The 18,892-nt window shown below is 43.0% G+C and overlaps 1 protein-coding gene across 1 annotated transcript in view; it reads right to left on the bottom strand.

Moving 5' to 3' along the window:
• LOC119161587 (nose resistant to fluoxetine protein 6) overlaps positions 1-18,892 on the bottom strand; it is a 92,759-nt gene that overhangs the window by 66,529 nt on the left and 7,338 nt on the right. Inside the window, 2 exon segments of the mRNA XM_075878988.1 lie at positions 16,004-16,414; positions 17,379-17,458. Of these exon segments, the coding sequence (XP_075735103.1) occupies positions 16,004-16,414; positions 17,379-17,458 (491 nt within the window).

Below are 18,892 nucleotides of genomic sequence, written 5' to 3'. Positions count from 1 at the left end.
CGCCTACAGTGACCTCGCCTGTAAAAGAAGAAAAAGAAGTTAGTAATCGATGTGGCATCGTGATCGTACTGTAGGATGCTATTCATTGCATATAATATAATCTGCGTAACAATCTCTTGCTGGTAGATACTTAATTTCATTTGCCTGCCGCGACCGCACGATGATATTCCTAGTTTAGATTCAGTCTGTTGCGTAAAAAAGAGCGAGTGCGCGTTTTAAGTGCGACGGAGCTTGGAGGCTGCGCCTCCTATCATCACGTTCACCGTAAAAAAAAAAAGCAGATATGCTCCGAAATGGATAAATCCCGCTACTCGACACCGGTCCACTGAAAATGAAGAAGGCCCCTGCAGTGTACCGAACAAATAGCAGACGTTAGTGGAGCGAAAACACCCTTCCGTACATGTAGAAGGGAACTGAAACGGGGCATGTAGATGTCTTTCATGAGGCTGAGAGAGGGCAAGAATAAAAGCGGTATTACAGACCGAGTCTTCTCTTTCGATAAATGTCGGTGTTCCAGCAGGAGTTCATTATCGAGGTTTTTGCAAGCTTCGATGCATGCGTACCTTTGAGACTTCGAGCACCAGTAATGATTACAAATTTTAGGCGCAGCTCATGCGTTTGAGAGGTTAGTTTGTTCCAATTGTTGTGTCTCCTAGCAGCAGTCTGGGAATATTAATACTCTCGGTACGGGAGTAGTAGAGTGAGTGAAAACGTGTGAAGAAAGTATTGCGGTACATTTCCGGTGAGTACACAGCATTTAGGGCCTCTTGCCACACACCTGATACGCTCGTTAGGCACGCCTGTCCTCAACGAGAATATTTAATTCAGGGGCTTCGATTTGAAAACATAACAATGAAGCAATAAATGTTTCCGGCAACAAATGCATCAATTTTGATGAAGCCGCTTGGTTTTAACCTAAAACATTAAAATTCAATAACCGCAGCCAATGCGACTTTTTAACTTAAGTTTTCAATTGGTTTAAAATAATGGCATGAAATTACGTAATTTCAAAAAGAAAAAAAAACTAGATGGTAAAGGTTTCGACTCTAAAGCGGAAAATAAAACATCGCAAAGTTGTGAACTACACTTGATAATTCATTAGAAGCCCTTAATATTGAGGCATTATATAGGGTTCTGGAATATACCACAAATATGGGAGTACATGTTTCCAGAAATGTTTGCAAGTAATGTAAAAAAAAAAAAAACTAAATTATGCTACCAGGTATGTCCGCTACGATATATAGATACTTGAAGGGAGGCAGGCTACAGCATTAGAGAACGAAAATGTTTGGTTTTTTTTGCACTGTTTTAGATGTTTAAATTTAATGTTTTTATTCTTTGAAAACAAAGAACTAGTAAGCTATTGGCCCTAAATCAAATATCGGCTTTGTACACGCTTTCAGATATAAACTCATGTAAAACGCAACAAAGCAGTCGCCGCCTTGACAAAAACAAGACATCCTTGTCGAAATTATGACTCCAGCGACAGCGCCTTTTCAAGGATTTTTCATAACTTCGAAGCTTATTAAAGTAGTTTCAGGGATTCTTCTAATAAACAACGTGTGTACGTTTCACGTGTATCTGATTGTAATGCATCGGAGTTTGCCCCAAACTAAGTTTTCTTCATTTGTTGTTGCATAAAAACTTGCGATCGGTAGTATATACACGTTTGTGTTTAACAGTCTTCTGTGTAGTGTGTGCGAATGTGTACTATGCTTGTATGTGTTCGCGCGCACATGTAAACGAGAATACAAGAATGAAGAGGTGGCTCCATCTGAAGCTTTGGGTGAGAGCTTCACACCAAGCCTACTGAAACTTAGGCCAAAGGAACAAAACAGGAACTGGAACTTAATGGAAATGTAAAAGGATTAAAGAAAATAGGGTCAAAAAGCGGATTTCACGCTTAGGTGGGAATCGGCGTAAAGCAAAATTTTGAATGATGTTTACACCGAAGCTCATGCAGAAAGCGTGCAATTTGAAAAATAGTTAGGCATACTTTTTTGAAAATGTATCGCAACGACGGAAACTGGACACGATGCCGCATATACCTCGATGCAATACGGCGCCGGTGTCACTTTAAACGTACAAGATGTGCAATGTCGCCGCACGTCTCTATGCATACACTTTGGGCTGCATGTCCGTACCTACTCGCACAACAGTTCTTTCACGTTGCACAGGGTAATTATAGTCAGTGTTGTTACCTGCAGAATTCGGTAGAATCGTGTTAAGAAGCCGAAGTGCGGTACGTATCATTGTCAGACATGAACAATAAACAAGGGCCGGCCGTCCGCCTTACAGTTTCAGCATACATGTTTTTCTGATTATCTACGAGCCAAAACTTCATGCTCATGTCTGCAATACTTTTCAAGGGATTTCAATGACAACAACATGAGCTAATTTGCGTTTCTGGAAGTCAGTGCGTAGTTATGTTCATCATACGTAGAACCAGATGTATTGAATTTATTACCTAAGGTATTACATATGTATGCATATTTTTAATGATAACTTTCTGTTTTCCACTTACAGTATACTCTGTTCATGTACTTGCCGTTTTAGTTGCCTTCAGGGGGCACACATGACTGCTATGCTATGATACCGACACTTTGTTGGTTTCGGATCGATTGATATGTAGGGTTTAATGTCCCAAAACCACGATATGATTATAAGAGACGCCGTAGTGGAGGGCCCCGAAAATTTCGACCTCCTGGTGTTCTTTAACATGCACCGAAATCTGACCACACAGGTCTACAGCATTTTCGACTCCACCGAAAATGCAGCCGCCACAGCCGGGGTGTGATCCCGCGACCTGTTGTTGGTTTCATTCAGCATATTATGTCTTCTTATATTTACTCGAAAAGGAGAATGTCTGAACTTTTGATTTCAGAAAAAATATATGTTTGGTTTATTCTAAAGCACCTTTCCTTAAATGAATAATGATATGACAACATACTTTTAGCCTTAAGCCACTTGCATAGCCAGGTGGGAGGAGGATTCCGGTGGCTTCACTCCCTCGCCCCTCTTTCCCAACATGTGCATAAACGTATATACAGGCCCACATGCAAACGCACGCGCGATCATACATAAGGTATAACTGAATCTCCCCCTTCCCTCCCCTCCCCCCCCCCCCAAAAAAAAAAGAAAATATTTGGCTATCCTGTTCTGATGTGAGAGCGATCCGAGAGCGCGTTCCGAGGGACCATAATAAAGTTTGTCCATGAATTTATCTACGATAATGCAGTGAGCTAAAATTTGGGTAGAGATTAAGGAGGGGTGGTGCTTTTTTGTTTACTCTTCTGCTTACGCATTCCTTATAGCCGCTTGCGGTCCCTTTACCACGCGCCCTGCACTTGTGTCGGCCTATTGTGGAGAGCGCGGGTCTACTGAACACAAATAGATTTAATTAGACGTTTTTCCAAGTCGGTATATAGTTATCGGAAACAGATGAGCGTTGTTTGGTGAAATAAATGTGTCTGAAAAAGACGTAGACTCAATAATAACTCCACAGACGTGATACAGGCGTGGTTATTTTCATAAGTGGTTAGCATGCGAACTAAGACGTAAATGTAGAGTTCAAGCCGCTGCTTAGAGCTCTCGCTATCATTGCACTAACTACTTTTGAGTATTGTCACGACTGTACCAGCTTCGTCAAGGCCTTTTAAAATCTCAATAGTAAGTAACTAAACCACTATAGAACAACTTGGTAATTTTCAGGTATCGGACTTTAAAGAAAACTAACAAAACTTTTCGATATGATTTATATATGCAACGTCGGCTTAAAGCGTACGAGGTTTACGCACGCATGGTATGGTTTTGCCCTTGATTTCGAGCACTGGACGGCATTTCATAAAGACGCAAGCTTGCAGTAACGACTAGCTTTTTGTTTCGCACGCGAACGTGAAAGAAGTATAATTAAATGTTGCCTGACTCACCATTTCGCGGCAACATATTAATCTACTTTGCCTGAAACGTCCGATCAGAAACACTAAGCAAATTGGCAAAATCTCACTTCTTATTAAGCACAACCATACCGAAAAAGAAATGCGTCATGTCCTAACGAAAGCCAGCACTCGCTGCAGGCAAAGTCGCACAAAGCTTCGGTCTTTCACTTGATGTCGATATGTGTTCTTGTTCTGCCGGCATTTCTCGAAAGCATCCCTTTGTTAAAGGTCTTTTGATACCCTTGTTATACGGGAACGCTAACCTTAGTTACGACAAGCCTCAGTTAGCGTTTAAATTTTTAATCGTGAAGCTGACTGTCACGTGACTTTCTTCACGACCCAAATGAAGGATAAATTTTCGCGTAAAGCAAGTCACGTGACACTAATACTCGTGATTGAAAAAAATAAACGCTAACCGAGTTTTGTCGGAGGGGAAGTTAGCGTGCCCGTGTAACAAGAGTATGAGAGATCCTTGGAGACGGGGGCAGTCAGACCAGTAGTGCAAGGACACCGCTTGGGGCAAGGCCCTGCTACATCACGAGTCATCGGTGAACGGGGCAAATGCCGATTTCCCACTGCAAGGCCCGCAGTGTGCAGATTAGTATCGGCTCCAGACTGCTATCAGACGCTGAGGGCACTCTGGGCTCAGACGGAAGCAAGCAAGCAAATGAACAAACATAAACGCCATTGGCGTTTGGGCTGCACGCCATTGAATCTCGCTATCACAAGGTTGAATGTGATCGCAGGAAGCCTCTAGATATATGCTGATAAGTTGTGGCAGTGTGAGATCAGTTGATTTCGTCTTTTTTTGCATAGATAGTTGTCTCTCCAACCCTTTATTTGAGGTATAAATGTTACGAAAACGATCCTTTATTTCATAAATATAAAACCAAATGATGGGTATCTAAATCTGATAGAACCTTGCAGAGAGTATTTAAATTCGCACAAAATTATTTCCTACGAATCATCGAGTGGCATTCAACACTTTGATATGTATATTTGAAGACATGTACATCAGTTTACTCTAAAATGTATGAGATAAATTAACAAAAAACGGCCTTTAATGATGACAAGTATGTATCTTATACTTTCATACATGGTAAGCATGCTAGCACGAATCATAGACGGCGATACCTGGCCTATAGTATAGTAAATGGCACATAGTATTGCTCGCAACAGGTCTCAAAGTGTTAAAGAATGCGCGAATTGCTGAAGACTTTCGAAGCTTCGTGCTAGCAATATTCACTTGGTTTGGTGTCACATTTTATAACTAGCCCTTCGAAAACGTTGTCACATTTGTCCTCAAACGTCGATGCAAAGGATCGCAGGTGGGTATGGGATTCGAAGTTGGCTTGAACCAGCACAGCACGTGTATCAGGGGGGGGGGGGGGGCGCAGTAAAACCAGAAATCTGCAAGGGAAAGCTCGGTAGAGAGCCAGAGCTCTTTACCGCGCTTTCTCTTACATCCAATGTCTCGCACACAAAATAAATGCGGAGGAAAATACCTTGTTGTTGTCTCTTGAATTACACAAAAACAACGATTTTTGTTTCTTCCATGTTCAGATTGCTTTGTTTGTTCATTTACTGATGGCGCCTACCAACTGTCGTGGATTGACCAAGAGAGACATATGGTTCTCAGTAAAGCACATACATTTTGGGTAATAGTTAGCGGAATTGAGATGCCTTAGTACGCACAAGTTTACCAAGAAAATTGCCAATAAAATTTTTGTTACTGCTGAGCAGGAATTCCCCAAGAGTGGGTACTTCTTGGAGAAGAATCCAAGAACTAGAAAAAAAAAATGGAGATCACTGAAACGACACTTCTGGAAAAACTTCTGTACGCAGGAAACATGACGACAGAAGGAAAAAAAAAGCTAGTGCAACGTGGACTGGGCGCACAATTAAAAAGACTGCGCAGCTGATGGGCACCTAAGTAGTCCTCGGGTGTTGCTGTTTTGCTAAGTTATCTAAATTTTTCTTTCTTTCTTCCTCAGTTTCCTTTTTTTTTCGCTTCTCTCTGTTTTCGTGTATGTTTTTTTCGTGTTTTTCTATTTATTCGTCATTCTCAGTCTTTATATTTCTTTCTCTATTTAATACTTTATATCTCTCACTTTCTGTATATCACTCTTGTCTTTATTTCTATACCTTTCTATTACTCTTCATTTCTCTCTCTCTTTTATTATTCTGTCCGTTCCTTTTTTCTTTCTGTCTTTCGTTTTCTCTTCCTAGGTTAATATTTACTCTTTCCCTTCCTCCTCACCCTCACTTTTCTTTCCTACACCCTTGCTATAATAAATATTACAAGGATACACGCTATGCTCTGCTAACGTGCCTGGGTTGTGGTGTGGTTAATACACTCGCCTTCAGATTGTGGATACGTGGGTTCAACTCTCGCCACGCGAAGAACATTTGCCCCCCTAGAATTTCTTTGTTTGTTTGCTTTTTCTTTCTTTTTTTTCTTTTTTTTTCTTGCTTTCTTTCTTTCTTTACTTTTCTATTCTTTGTATCACACATCACAGTTATTGCATCCCGCACTGGAGCAGCGTGCTATGTAACGGAAAATGATAGGCGCTACGTTCAGAGCTCGGAAGATGGTGGAGTAGAGCAGAGAATGAAAAAGAAGTATCCTATATATTAGTTGACCTGCGAAAGTCACGTAATGCGAAGAACAGATAACCAACTCTATAAGCTAGATCGATGTAGGCATTGGGAAAGGCAGTGGAGAATCGTAGATTGTGGAGTGATGAGATTAAGGAACTTGGAGGTACATAAAATAAAATTAGCTAGCTAAGGTAAGAGAAAGTTGGAAATGATCAGAAGCCTTCGTCATCTATCTATCTATCTATCTATCTATCTATCTATCTATCTATCTATCTATCTATCTATCTATCTATCTATCTATCTATCTATCTATCTATCTATCTATCTATCTATCTATCTATCTATCTATCTATCTATCTATCTATCTATCTATCTATCTATCTATCTATCTATCTATCTATCTATCTATCTATCTATCTATCTATCTATCTATCTATCTATCTATCTATCTATCTATCTATCTATCTATCTATCTATCTATCTATCTATCTATCTATCTATCTATCTATCTATCTATCTATCTATCTATCTATCTATCTATCTATCTATCTATCTATCTATCTATCTATCTATCTATCTATCTATCTATCTATCTATCTATCTATCTATCTATCTATCTATCTGCCTACGACTTTTAGTTCACCTGGCTGTTTCGATAATGGTATTCATACCGAAATTGGTATGCCATAACGTTGTGACTAATTATACTGTGATGTGACTAGTCATACCATAATTAATCATAGCATGATTGACTAGTCATAACATAATGATCATGACATGCATGTCATTAATGACATGATTTACATGTCATGGTTGTACTGCTCTTGCGGTGGTTTCGTTCACATGTGACATATTGCAAAACTGGTATGGTTTGACATGACTGCATGGCGAACATATGTGATAGGCCCAAACGTGCGTGATAGGCCCTAACATGACATGCGTGTTATGTAAGAACATGGCTACAAGCCACGCTCATGGCGTACTCCCGGCCGTTTCGCTAGCTTCACACATACCAAATTGTCCCGCCGCGGTGGTGTAGTGGCTAAGGTACTCGGCTGCTGACCTGCAGGTCGCGGGATAGAATCCCGGCTGCGGCAGGTGCATTTTCACTAAAGGCGAAAATGCTGTAAGCCCATGCGCTCAGATTTGGGTGCGCATTAAAGAACCCCAGGTGGTCAAAATTTTCGAAGTCTTCCACTACGGTGTCTCTCATAATCATAGGGTGGTTTCGGGACGTTAAACGCCACATATCAATCAACTCGCATACCAAATTTGGTATTACGAAACGTAAATGGATGACTAAGGTATATGACTGGTGCAAACATAAGAATCATGACATGCGTGTCATGTAAGAACATGACTACATACAACGCTCATGATGCGTTGGTGGCTGTTGCGCTAGCTTCACATATACAAAATTCTCGATAATCATGACAAGCGTCCTCATTATCCAGAATTATCATGAAAACATGACTACATGCTACGCTCATAGTGCACTCGCGGTAGTTTCGCTAGCTTCACATACACCAAATTCAGGGTTGCTTACGTGACGTGGATAGATGGCGAGGGTACATGACTGGTGCAAACACGATAATCATGACATGTGTTTAATCTCGGACAGTAAGCCCGCTTTGCAGCGGCTAAAACATGGATTGATTTTGGATCGATGCACTCAAAGATCGCGGCGAATCCTTAAAGACCTGCATGGCATGGGTATACACATTACGTTTCAATGGATTCCATCACGTGTGGGTATAGCGGGTGATGAGGTGGCTGACAGACTTGCCCGGAGTGCTCTGGAGCTTACACCAACGAAGAAGGCTTCCAAAGACAATCAGCGTATCTTACGAGAAGCTGTAAACAAGCATTTTCACTCGTTATGGCTGACGCCTCACCAGCCATGTGTGACACAAGGGCTATCAAGGGAAGAGGCCTGCTTGCTTCATCGCATTCGAACGGGATCAGCGTGTACACCATCATGGCTTCACAAGATCAGACTGTCCGCGACGCCCTTGTGCCCGAAGTGCAAGGAAAACGGTGATATAGAACACTATTCGCTTAAATGTTGTGCGCTTAAGAAGGAACGGGAAGGTTTATTTCAGGAACTGCAACAGTTAGGCTCACCATGCGACAGCGTGACTGATATTGTGTTTTCGCGTGGTTCCTCGATCTTCAGGAAACAAGTGTCGCGACTTCTCTTGAAGTTTTTGATTTCTACAGACCTCGCATGTGACTGGTGATAAGTGACAATTATGTTTGGTGTATAGTTCAGCAAGATAGAGTACCGGCACAGCACTGCACGTGGAATAGCACAAAGGCCACTGTCTTATGCAGGCTTACGTCGCGCTATGAACGATTTTTATTTTAAGAGCCTGCTCATGATTAGTTAAAAAACAAACGACACAGCTTCATTTAGCAAAGAGGAAACCGGGCGGGGCAATTGCCTGCAAATTATGCAAGGCTAGATCCGCCGGCCACCTACAGCATCCTTAACCCTTAACATGTGTTTAATGTAAGAACATGACTCCATACCACGCTCATGATGAGCTCGCTGCCGTTTAGCTAGCATTACATATACCAAATTTGGTATTACGTGGCGGGAATGGACGACAAATACAAATGCCAGATGCCAACATGATAATCATGACATGGAAGTCATGTATGGCATAATTTACATGCCTACCACTGATGGGCATGGTATTGCAAGCGTTCGTGGTGCCATCGTTACCCGACTACAGCCAACATACTTGCATCTTATCTAGATACGCGAATGCTTACATCAGTTGTCCTAGTGTTTACTGTGTACCATGTCCCCATCGTAATATTGTGCTAACATTAAAGTGACATATCAACCTTCCTCATTCGTGCTTCGCATATCACCAATTCCCACTGTACGTGGGATACGTCATTTTGTTTGTTTGTTTGTTTGGAGTTCCTCGCAACCACGACGGACCTGTATACGTTGTGAGCGCCTGCTCATGCACTTGTCAACGTCTCCTGAACTATGTGCGCATAGATGTTGTTGAGAAGGTGTTATTGGGAGAAGAAAAAACTGAATAAAGTGCTTCCATGGCCCCATGACAGCTAAAAAAGCTCAACTATTGGTTATTGCAATGATGCGACAACGTCTACGGCGCTCTTTATCTGGGTGCAACGTGCTATGAGTCACCTTTGTTTACGTCTTTGCGTTGTGCCATTCCTTTGGTAGAGGTTACCTTTATCAAGAAACATTTATACATGAAATTATATGTTCGCACGATTTCAAAACAGCGAACGGCACCACGGTTTTCAGATCTACTATATTTACTCGCACACTGCGAGCACTGATTAGCATCAGCAAATTGTCATTTAACAATGTATTCATTCAGCCTTAATCCTAGTATTGCGCTCAAACATGCATAGACAATAAAACAAGTGGGTTGTGCCTGGTTTTCGATCAATACTTCTTTTTTCATTGGGTTGAAGTTCGAGCTAGAAAGCGATTTAGTCACTGATTAAATTTTCGCAAGCACCCACTGAAATAGCACAACCAGTCTCTGTGCTGGTCCCCTTCGTTTTTTTTTTGTTCTGAAAGAAATGAAGATACCACCACCACCATCCCGCCTCCTTGAACGATTATGTCACTCCTGTGCGTGTGTTTGTTTATGGGGTGTCTGTCTGGTGAAATTATAACTACTACTTATAGTAATTAGACACAAAACAACGTGAGGCTGTGATTCATTCGAACCAACATGTACACGGGCGTAAACTTGACCAATTCGGAGTAGCATCAAAGACAGCCCTAATAATTCAATCATTGCTACTTCACATGAAAAGTGAAAGAACGACACCGTATGAAATGTGAAGCTTAAGCTGTATCGAGTGCTTTTTACACAATGAAATGTTCTTTTCAAAAAGTGACCCCTCCTTCTGCACGCAAATGACACTTGGGGAAATCCTTGTGAGACAGAAGACTTTTCCGGGCTGGTACAGAATTTGGAAATCGCCAAATGACAGTTTTTATTGGTACAGGGGTATCAAAAAGTTCCGAGGCCATGTTGCGATAACATTACATGTGAGAGCATCCTGGAAAGTTTCAGGCAAGCCTTTATGCCACGTGAAAAACCACGTGCTAACAGGTCTCTTTCATAGAGCCAAAGCATGCGTTAAACGAAGTGGCATCAGACCGCGGCCATCGCGGAAAGTGCTTGCTTGGTTGGCTGCGCGCGCGTGAATAGTTTCGACACAGCGAATGGCAGGTTTTGTTCGTTGCGACAGCGTGCGGACGACGAGTGAGGCGCGCCGCGCAGGCGCACTGCAGGGCAGATCAAGGCGGTCGAATGCAAGCAGCGATAAACATCTTGCTGGAGGCACACTTTTCGCAGGCGCCTTGTTTTTGAACTTCACGCGTGAGCGAGTTAGATAGAAAACATCCCGAAGAAAATCATGCGGGGAGTTTTTTTGTTTTTTGACTACGTAGTTGGGCGGCATCACTGTATAAATTATTAAGACTATTGCAGAGTGTTTATAAAGCACAAAACCATAGCAAAGCCGGTGAAGATACACGGAGCTAGGAATTCCCCGGCGCAAATCGACGCTGACAACGTTATACGACTATTCGCTGCATATATTCGGAATTAACCGTCTGGGTATAACCTTAGGAGACACCTTATTAATGAAGGCAACGTGAAAGATATAGGGTACGGACTGCGGTGATGAAATCCACAAACTGGCCCGACGTGTAACATTAATAAGGGGGAGCCCTCGCTGCTCCCCCATAGCGATGAATGGGGTGTCGAAAAAGGGAATCTTATATCTGGACATGACAACACACAACCCGTTCTCCTTATAAAAGAAAATTCATTCTTCAAGCTTTCTAACTCAGTACGACTATGCTGGCATTCGCGCGATGTTTTAGGTGTCAGGCTTCTTGAAGGAAATCACTCGCTTCAGGGTAGCTTTTCTATTTCACGAACTTTGATATTTTTTCTTCGGTTATTAAAGCTTGTTCTGGCACAAAATGGAAAATAAATGTCATAATCTAAGTTCTTGTTGAGCGTAGCGATTTTCTTTTCTTTGTTTGTCACTGCATCATTTATCTATTTTCTGCACATTTACCTTTCCAGACATCTTGACATTTTCGTTGTTCTAATGCGGGTTAATGACATCGACTTTCATATCTTATATTCACCCGTGGAACCCACGTATGCGCACGCGCACCACACATATGCGAACATGCACGCACACAAGCAGGCAGCGGTGCTGACAGATTCATAAACTCTAGGGGCGTGCAAATATTTGAAAATTTCGAATAACGAATCAAATAGTGGTCTATTCGACTTGGTATTCGAATAAAAGGGTACACATTCGAAATACCAAATCTTTTGTTCATAATCAGCACCGACAGTTAAACTCCAAAATAACGACAAAAAAGGATATTGAGAGGTAAAATAATCTCTTTTTGTGTGATTTATTGATTCCACTCTGAAGGCACATGCAGCCCAAGTTTTTATGAAACTATTCACCATATATATTATTCACAGGATAAAGGCGTTTGCGACTAAAGCTAAAATATCGTCGAAACGAAGGCTTCTTTAGAGTACATTTGTAATCATGAGACTGCTCGTCAACATGAGAAGATGGGGCAATGGCTGAATTCGGTTTCAGAGCGCCTTTTTAATAGTTTTGCATGAATAACAGGTGTAAGTGTTTTGTTTGCGCAAAGTAGTAACGGTATTCAACTGTGATGTTTGCCTGATTTTGGTGCTAAAGTATGTGCTGCGATAACTTCTTTATCCGTACCACTACATATTTAGCCGTATATTTCTTGTGTTTTCGCTCAAACTTGTTGTATAGTTGTCTGACTTTTGTGTAAAGCTGCTCAAAAAGTATACTTCCCTGAATACTGTAAGCGCAGATGCACTTTAATATACGGTTACAGCATATTTAAACGGCTCTAGTTACGGCTGTGTACGATCCTGCATTAGTTTACATAATTGCATTTTTTTGCGATGAAAAGTTATTCTTATGTTCCCTTCTGGATTGATATGTGGGGTTTAACGTCCCAAAACCACTATATGATTATGAGAGACGCCGTAGTGGAGGGCTCCGGAAATTTAGACCACCTGGGGTTCTTTAACGTGCACCCAAATCTGAGCACACGGGCCTACAACATTTCCACCTTCATTCTTATGTTCCCTTCTAGAAGTTTGACATATTTGTCTCAAGAAAAGTTCTGTGTTTTTCAATAGCTGTTTTGCTCATGATTGTCCCACTATTCAAAGCTATTCAGTTAGTATGTATTCTATCTGTATTCGTGTTTGATTCAGCACTAAAATTCATCATGTGAACAACCCTATATCAACGTCTTTTATTTTTTTTTATTCTGTCCGCCTCGGTGGCACAGTGGTTACGGCACTCGTCTGTTGAACCAAAGGTCACGGGTTCGATCTCGACCGCGGCGGTCGCATTTTGGTGCAAGCAAAATGCTGGAGGCCTGGTAATGGTGGGATGTTAGTGCACGTTAACTAATACCAGATGGTCGAAACTTTCGGAGTCCTCCACTACAGTGCGCCCTATAATCATATTATGGTTCTGGCCCGTAAAGCCCATATATACTATTATATTATTTCAAAGGGGCCCTCAAACGCTTTTCTGAGTTGAAATAGTCCAACTATTAGCGCATGATGTTCCACGAATCACGGCGCATTTTTTTTTAGGATCTGTAAAGTTACAGAGATTTATCGCACGCTCCGAGTGCTTTCCCTCTCGTTTTGTATCAGCGAGCGCCGTGAAAGACACGCAGTGTGAGGGGACGTCAAGGGAACAAAAAGATGAGTCTCTTCGCAAGTGCGCCCCATGACCTCGGGAGCTTTCTTTTCAGTTTTTTTTTATTCTTTCCTTCGAACCCGCGGCTCAGAGTGATCGTGGGCGAACTAGGTGGCATGTGGTGGCAGGCCGCGACGGCCACGGTAACTATGCAGCTCACGATGCTCAAATCAGTCAACGGCCGTGTTCTTGGGTGTACGACGCAGTAATATGGGTGTATGGCGTCATTTGCAGATAAACAATGGAGCGGATTCTACCCGATTTTGAGAATGAAGGGTGGATCACATGCTGCATGCCGCGCTTTAATATTTGGCTCACGTGTTCTCAGAAGCCTCGACTATAGCGGTCGACCGTGTTTTCCGACCATGCTTAAAAAGTGTTGCACGCCAGCCTTAATATTTCCCCGATAATAACTGAGTCGCATAACCATCACAAAGGTGCACACTGCATGTATGAAACTCACTTACGTGGGGTTTTATCTTCGACCTTGTTGTTAATTATTCGTATTTTTTTCTCTGAGTGATCTTGACGGAACATATTCTCTTTCTCTCTTTCTTTAAGTTTTCGGGTGAAATCACATTTTGTGAAGGGCTGTAAACAGTGTGTGCCGTTTAACGACCACAAAATCCACTTGTACAAGCAACTTGATTGATTGATTGATTGATTGATTGTGTCAGAGAAGCGTTGGACTGTGAGAAAATCAACTGAATATAGCCTCAATTCAATCTTGATCACTCAGGTCCTTCATTAGTGTGCACCCAAAGCCATAAAGATGTGTTTTTGTTTGCCGCGACTATCCGAGTGTCGCCCCATGACAGAAAGCTTAACCTATAGCTGAATATTACGAGTTGTATTTGTAGGACATCTAAGTGTAGACGTTCAGGATAATGCGCCTCAATAACATTCCGACGCCTGACAGCAGCGCATATGTACCATTATTGATAGCGGGCAACGCGGATTAGCACGCGTGTCGATGCTCATAACGTATTCAGTTTTGTCACCAAGTGAGAAGTCTTTGCGCTCTCCGTCAATGCGGCCATTCCGAGTAAACGAAAGAGGAAAAAAACTACGGAATTACTGCACACGCAAACATTCAATTTGACATTTCTTCTCACAAACTGCTCGGCCCAACTGCTTTCTGCAAGATTCTTATTTTTAATATCCCCGGCTCTATAGAGCTCGCACGTCACTGGTTTGGTGAAGATGGATGCCAGACGCTTGCACCAGCCCCGATGCGTTGTTCCCTTTTCGCTGAGAAAGCAGCGACCGTGATGAGCGAGCTCAGTAAGCGTGACCTTCTTAGACGGTAATAGTGTAAGATATTTTTTCGTACGAGACTTCACTTACTCACGAGAAGCGAAAAAAAATTATTGCCGAATACGAACAAATTGGGCTAGGCTCCTCGCAACATGCTCTACAATATTAACGTGCCACAATATTCGACAACTGCTTCCGTTCCTCACGCGTGATATGTCAGGTTTAATGATTGCTAATTGATTTTAACACATGCGCTGCTAATCATTCAGTTCAGTGATCTGCCAATTGATCAGTTGATTTATTAAGGTAGTATTAAAAATATAAGAGCTACATTTTTATTTATCACTTCACTTTCACTGAAACTTGGAGTGCACAACCATGTGCTAGAACTATGGTTATGTGGGTGTTGGTGTTCACACTTATCGCGCTTGCTTGCTGGATCCTTAGCGTTGCTTTACATGACATTGCAGTCCTAATCCTAACCGCAAGAGATTGTCTTACTCCACTTATTCACAGAAGATAGTTTAAGGTGCCTGCCTAGATATCGTTCATCTTTATCTGCACCAATGTACCCGTAACAATGACTCATGTCCTATGTGCTGATGTAGCTCTTATTTCGTGGGTTTCAAGGTATCGTCTACATGAGGACTTCCAGCTCGTAGGTCCAGTGGCGCTTTTGAGAGATCAGATGTGCGTGTAGACTATATCATTGCTGCGTTACTTGTATTGATATGTGCAGTTGTACACAAACGCATGTGATTAAACCCTGTCTAACCTACCAACAAAAGTAAAAGCAAACATAGCAATCACAAGGGGCATGTAAACATGCGCGCAATACGCATCACAAGTCATGGATCATGCACTGCTTCGTGCCTGTCCGTCATTACACATAACCGTTTCTGTAAGCTAAAAAAAAACGAATATTTCCCAACGGAATGGCATGTGCACGTACTGAAAAACGTTATTTTGAGTACGAGCGCAGTTTGCAGAAAAAAAATACAATTTTTTGTTGCTCTTTGACAGTTGAAGCACGTGCTCGGTGGCCTGCTATTGATGTGCTGTTTGTGGCAGTAAGACATGCCACTCAGTACACTTCAGATCGATAACTATCGCAGCGTAGTTAGTTAGTAAAAAGCAGCCCTTGCGTTCTTATTATATCCAATTTTCTGGGGCGTTTATCTCATCTAACAAGTCTCGCAAGATTGCGCAAGTATTATCAGCGGCATTATTGGTTCTCAATTGGTATAGGTAATGTATCAACACAGAATACGTGACAATTAGGTCACTTAGACGCTGAGTGTCTGAAATCATTGCATTGAGGACCGCGTGCCATCAGCATCGCAATGCACTGCTGCAACTGCATGTAACGAGAAAAGTTTCTATAACAACGGTTGACTCACTTTTTATGGCCCATGGCTTGAGCTGCTTTACGCCGAAGATCATCTTAAATAATCCGTAGGTGCAGTCACCAGTGAGATTAAGCTGCGAGATGTCTCCCAAGAACTGGGGTGTCACGTGCTCGGTGATGGTCTTCATAAGCGTCTTGACAAGCTTCTCTTGCTTGCGCGCATAGTACTTAAACGGGTTTCGTGGGTCTGGCCCGGGGTCCTTGGTGGTCGTCTTTGTGGGCGCCCTGGTGACTGCGGGTCTGGACGCCGTCGTATTCGGCGCCAGCACGCTGGGTCGCGTGTCACCCTCCTCGGCACGCGAGGGCTGTGCTAGGCAGAGGGCCAGCAGGGACAGGCCCGCGAGCATCGTGGAGGGTCGCATGGCTGTGAGTTCTCCGTCAGGCTGTGGGCCAACGTGGGGCCCTGCGTGCGACGCCGGAGACGCAGAGTGAGCGGAGCACCCGTCCAAGCGCGACCGATCGCGAAAGGCAACTTAGGCGGCGTTCACTGGGAGCACGAGTAAAAGGGAAAGACAAACGCATCGGAACTGCCTCTGATTGCCCTTGGACGAGGCTGGTCGTGCGCCGATCAGGAAAGGGCGGCCGGCGAAAGCCCCAGGGACGTGCCGCCCGGAGATGGCGAGGAGGAGGTCGCGACGACGCAGACCTGTTCCACTGATCAGCTCCCCTGGGCCAGTGATGCTGCTGCAGCAGTTGCAGCACATCATGTCTCTGCTTCATTATGCAAGCTGTGCCAAGAAAGGACGTCACATCAGGATCACTGAGAGCGCCGGCCTCTTGATACCCTTCGAAGACTGACGCCGCGACAGACAGAAGGAACGAATTGCCGGAAAATTTTTTAGAGGATGATACAGACCTAATTCTGACACCGGCATACCGCTTAAGATTTGCAGCAACTGCAACAAAGCTGCCGATGCCGCGCTGCCTGGTTTACGCCGACCGCTGGCTGTTCACAACAATACCCACGCGGGTTGTGTTCTTTGAGAACGCCTTTGACATGTGAGCCGACCAAAACTTCTGTCCTACACAGGAATGCTTTCCGGCTGAGGTCATGGCTACAGATCAGAGCGGAGCCAAGGCTGTCTCTTTGGTTTTTCTTACTTTTTCCCACTCATAGAAGAATAATTTCCCACACTTTACCAAAGTTTACGAAAGAATCACCACAGCGTTTTAGGCGCCAACTTGCTCCGTTTTGTGTGAATGTGACGTGCATTTCGAGTAACAGATGCATAATTAGAGACTCCGCGCGAATTTTTGATCAATACAATAAATTTTAAACTCTGTTTTCGACCCTTCTATGCCTTTACCTGCAGCAATGAAAGATAAAACGGACAATACATATTCAGACATGCAAGACGTTACCTTACCTAAAGAAGGCGTTCTTTCCCTCTTGTTAAAACTAGATAACGAAACATCACCTGGCCCGGATGGCATCCCTAATGAATTCCTGCGAAGATATTCGGAATGAATTGCTAAGTATTTACTCATAATTTTTCATGCTTCTCTTGAACTGCACAAATTACCACGTGACTGGCTATTGGCGCGAGTGGTACGAGTATACAAAACAGGTGGTAAATATAAAGTACAAAATTATAGACCAATATCCAATGGATGCGCATACTGTAAAATATTCGAGCATATACTATCAAAAAGCTTGTTTAGTTATCTCAAAAGCTCACACAGGTTTAATGCTGCCCCGCCGCGGTGGTCTAGTGGCTAAGGTACTCGGCTGCTGACCCGCAGGGCGCGGGTTCGAATCCCGGCTGCGGCGGCTGCATTTCCGATGGAGGCGGAAATGTTGTAGGCCCGTGTACTCAGATTTGGGTGCACGTTAAAGAACCCCAGGTGGTCTAAATTTCCGGAGCCCTCCACTACGGCGTCTCTCATAATCATATAGTGGTTTTGGGACGTAAAACCCCACATATCAATTAATCAATCAATCAGGTTTAATGCTAACGAGCACGAGTTTCGGAGCCTCTTGTCAACAATCATCTTGGAAAAAGCATATTACAAATTTATGCAATATCGCAGAGGTTAAACTCTGGACTCTAAAGCGTAAGCTAAAACTTGTTTCCCGAGATGCTAAACTAACTGCATACATGACTTGATACGACCAACACTTCAATACGGAAGCATAACATGGGATCCCCATAGAAAGAACGAAATAAAGAACATTCAAAATATACAGAGCCGCGCAGCAAAATTTATTATGTCAAAATATAGGTGCACAGAATCAGTGACTGAAATGCTCACTCAACTAAACTTGCCTGAGCTTTCATTGCTGGGAAACGTGGCTAGAATAAAATTCATTCACTTAATGAAACACGGTTGCTTTAACTTAACCCTCACAGATGAATTCAAAACAGAATGTCACGTATTTCACGGTATATCAGATCAAGCCATCAGGATCAATTTGTGCCCATACCGACCGGGTTGACACCTTTAAATACTCCCTCTTCCCGAAAACGATTGGAGAGTGGAACGTGTTACCGCATAATATAACTAAAATTAACTCTTCAGAGAAGCCCCGCGGCGGTGGTCTAGTGACTAAGGCACTCGGCTGCTGACCCGCAGGTTGCGGGATCGAATCCCTGCTGCGGCGGCTGCACTTCCGATGGAGGCGGAAATGTTGTAGGCCCGTGTGCTCAGATTTTGGTGCACGTTAAAGAACCCCAGATGGTCGAAATTTGCGGAGCCCTCGACTACGGCGTCTGTCATAATGAAATGGCGGTTTTGGGACATTAAACCCCACATATAAATCAATCAATTGACTCGTCAGACGAACTTCAAAAAAATGAAACTGGCCTACTATTCTTTCAAGTAACCGTATATAAGCGTTATTACCTTCATTTTTCCCCTGTGATAAGCAGCTTCTATGCTG

The sequence above is a fragment of the Rhipicephalus microplus genome, chromosome X, assembly GCF_043290135.1.
Source record: "Rhipicephalus microplus isolate Deutch F79 chromosome X, USDA_Rmic, whole genome shotgun sequence".
In the NCBI taxonomy this organism is placed as follows: domain Eukaryota; kingdom Metazoa; phylum Arthropoda; class Arachnida; order Ixodida; family Ixodidae; genus Rhipicephalus; species Rhipicephalus microplus.
Note: the sequence above shows the minus strand (reverse complement) of the source record. Positions and strands in the feature narration are given on the sequence as shown.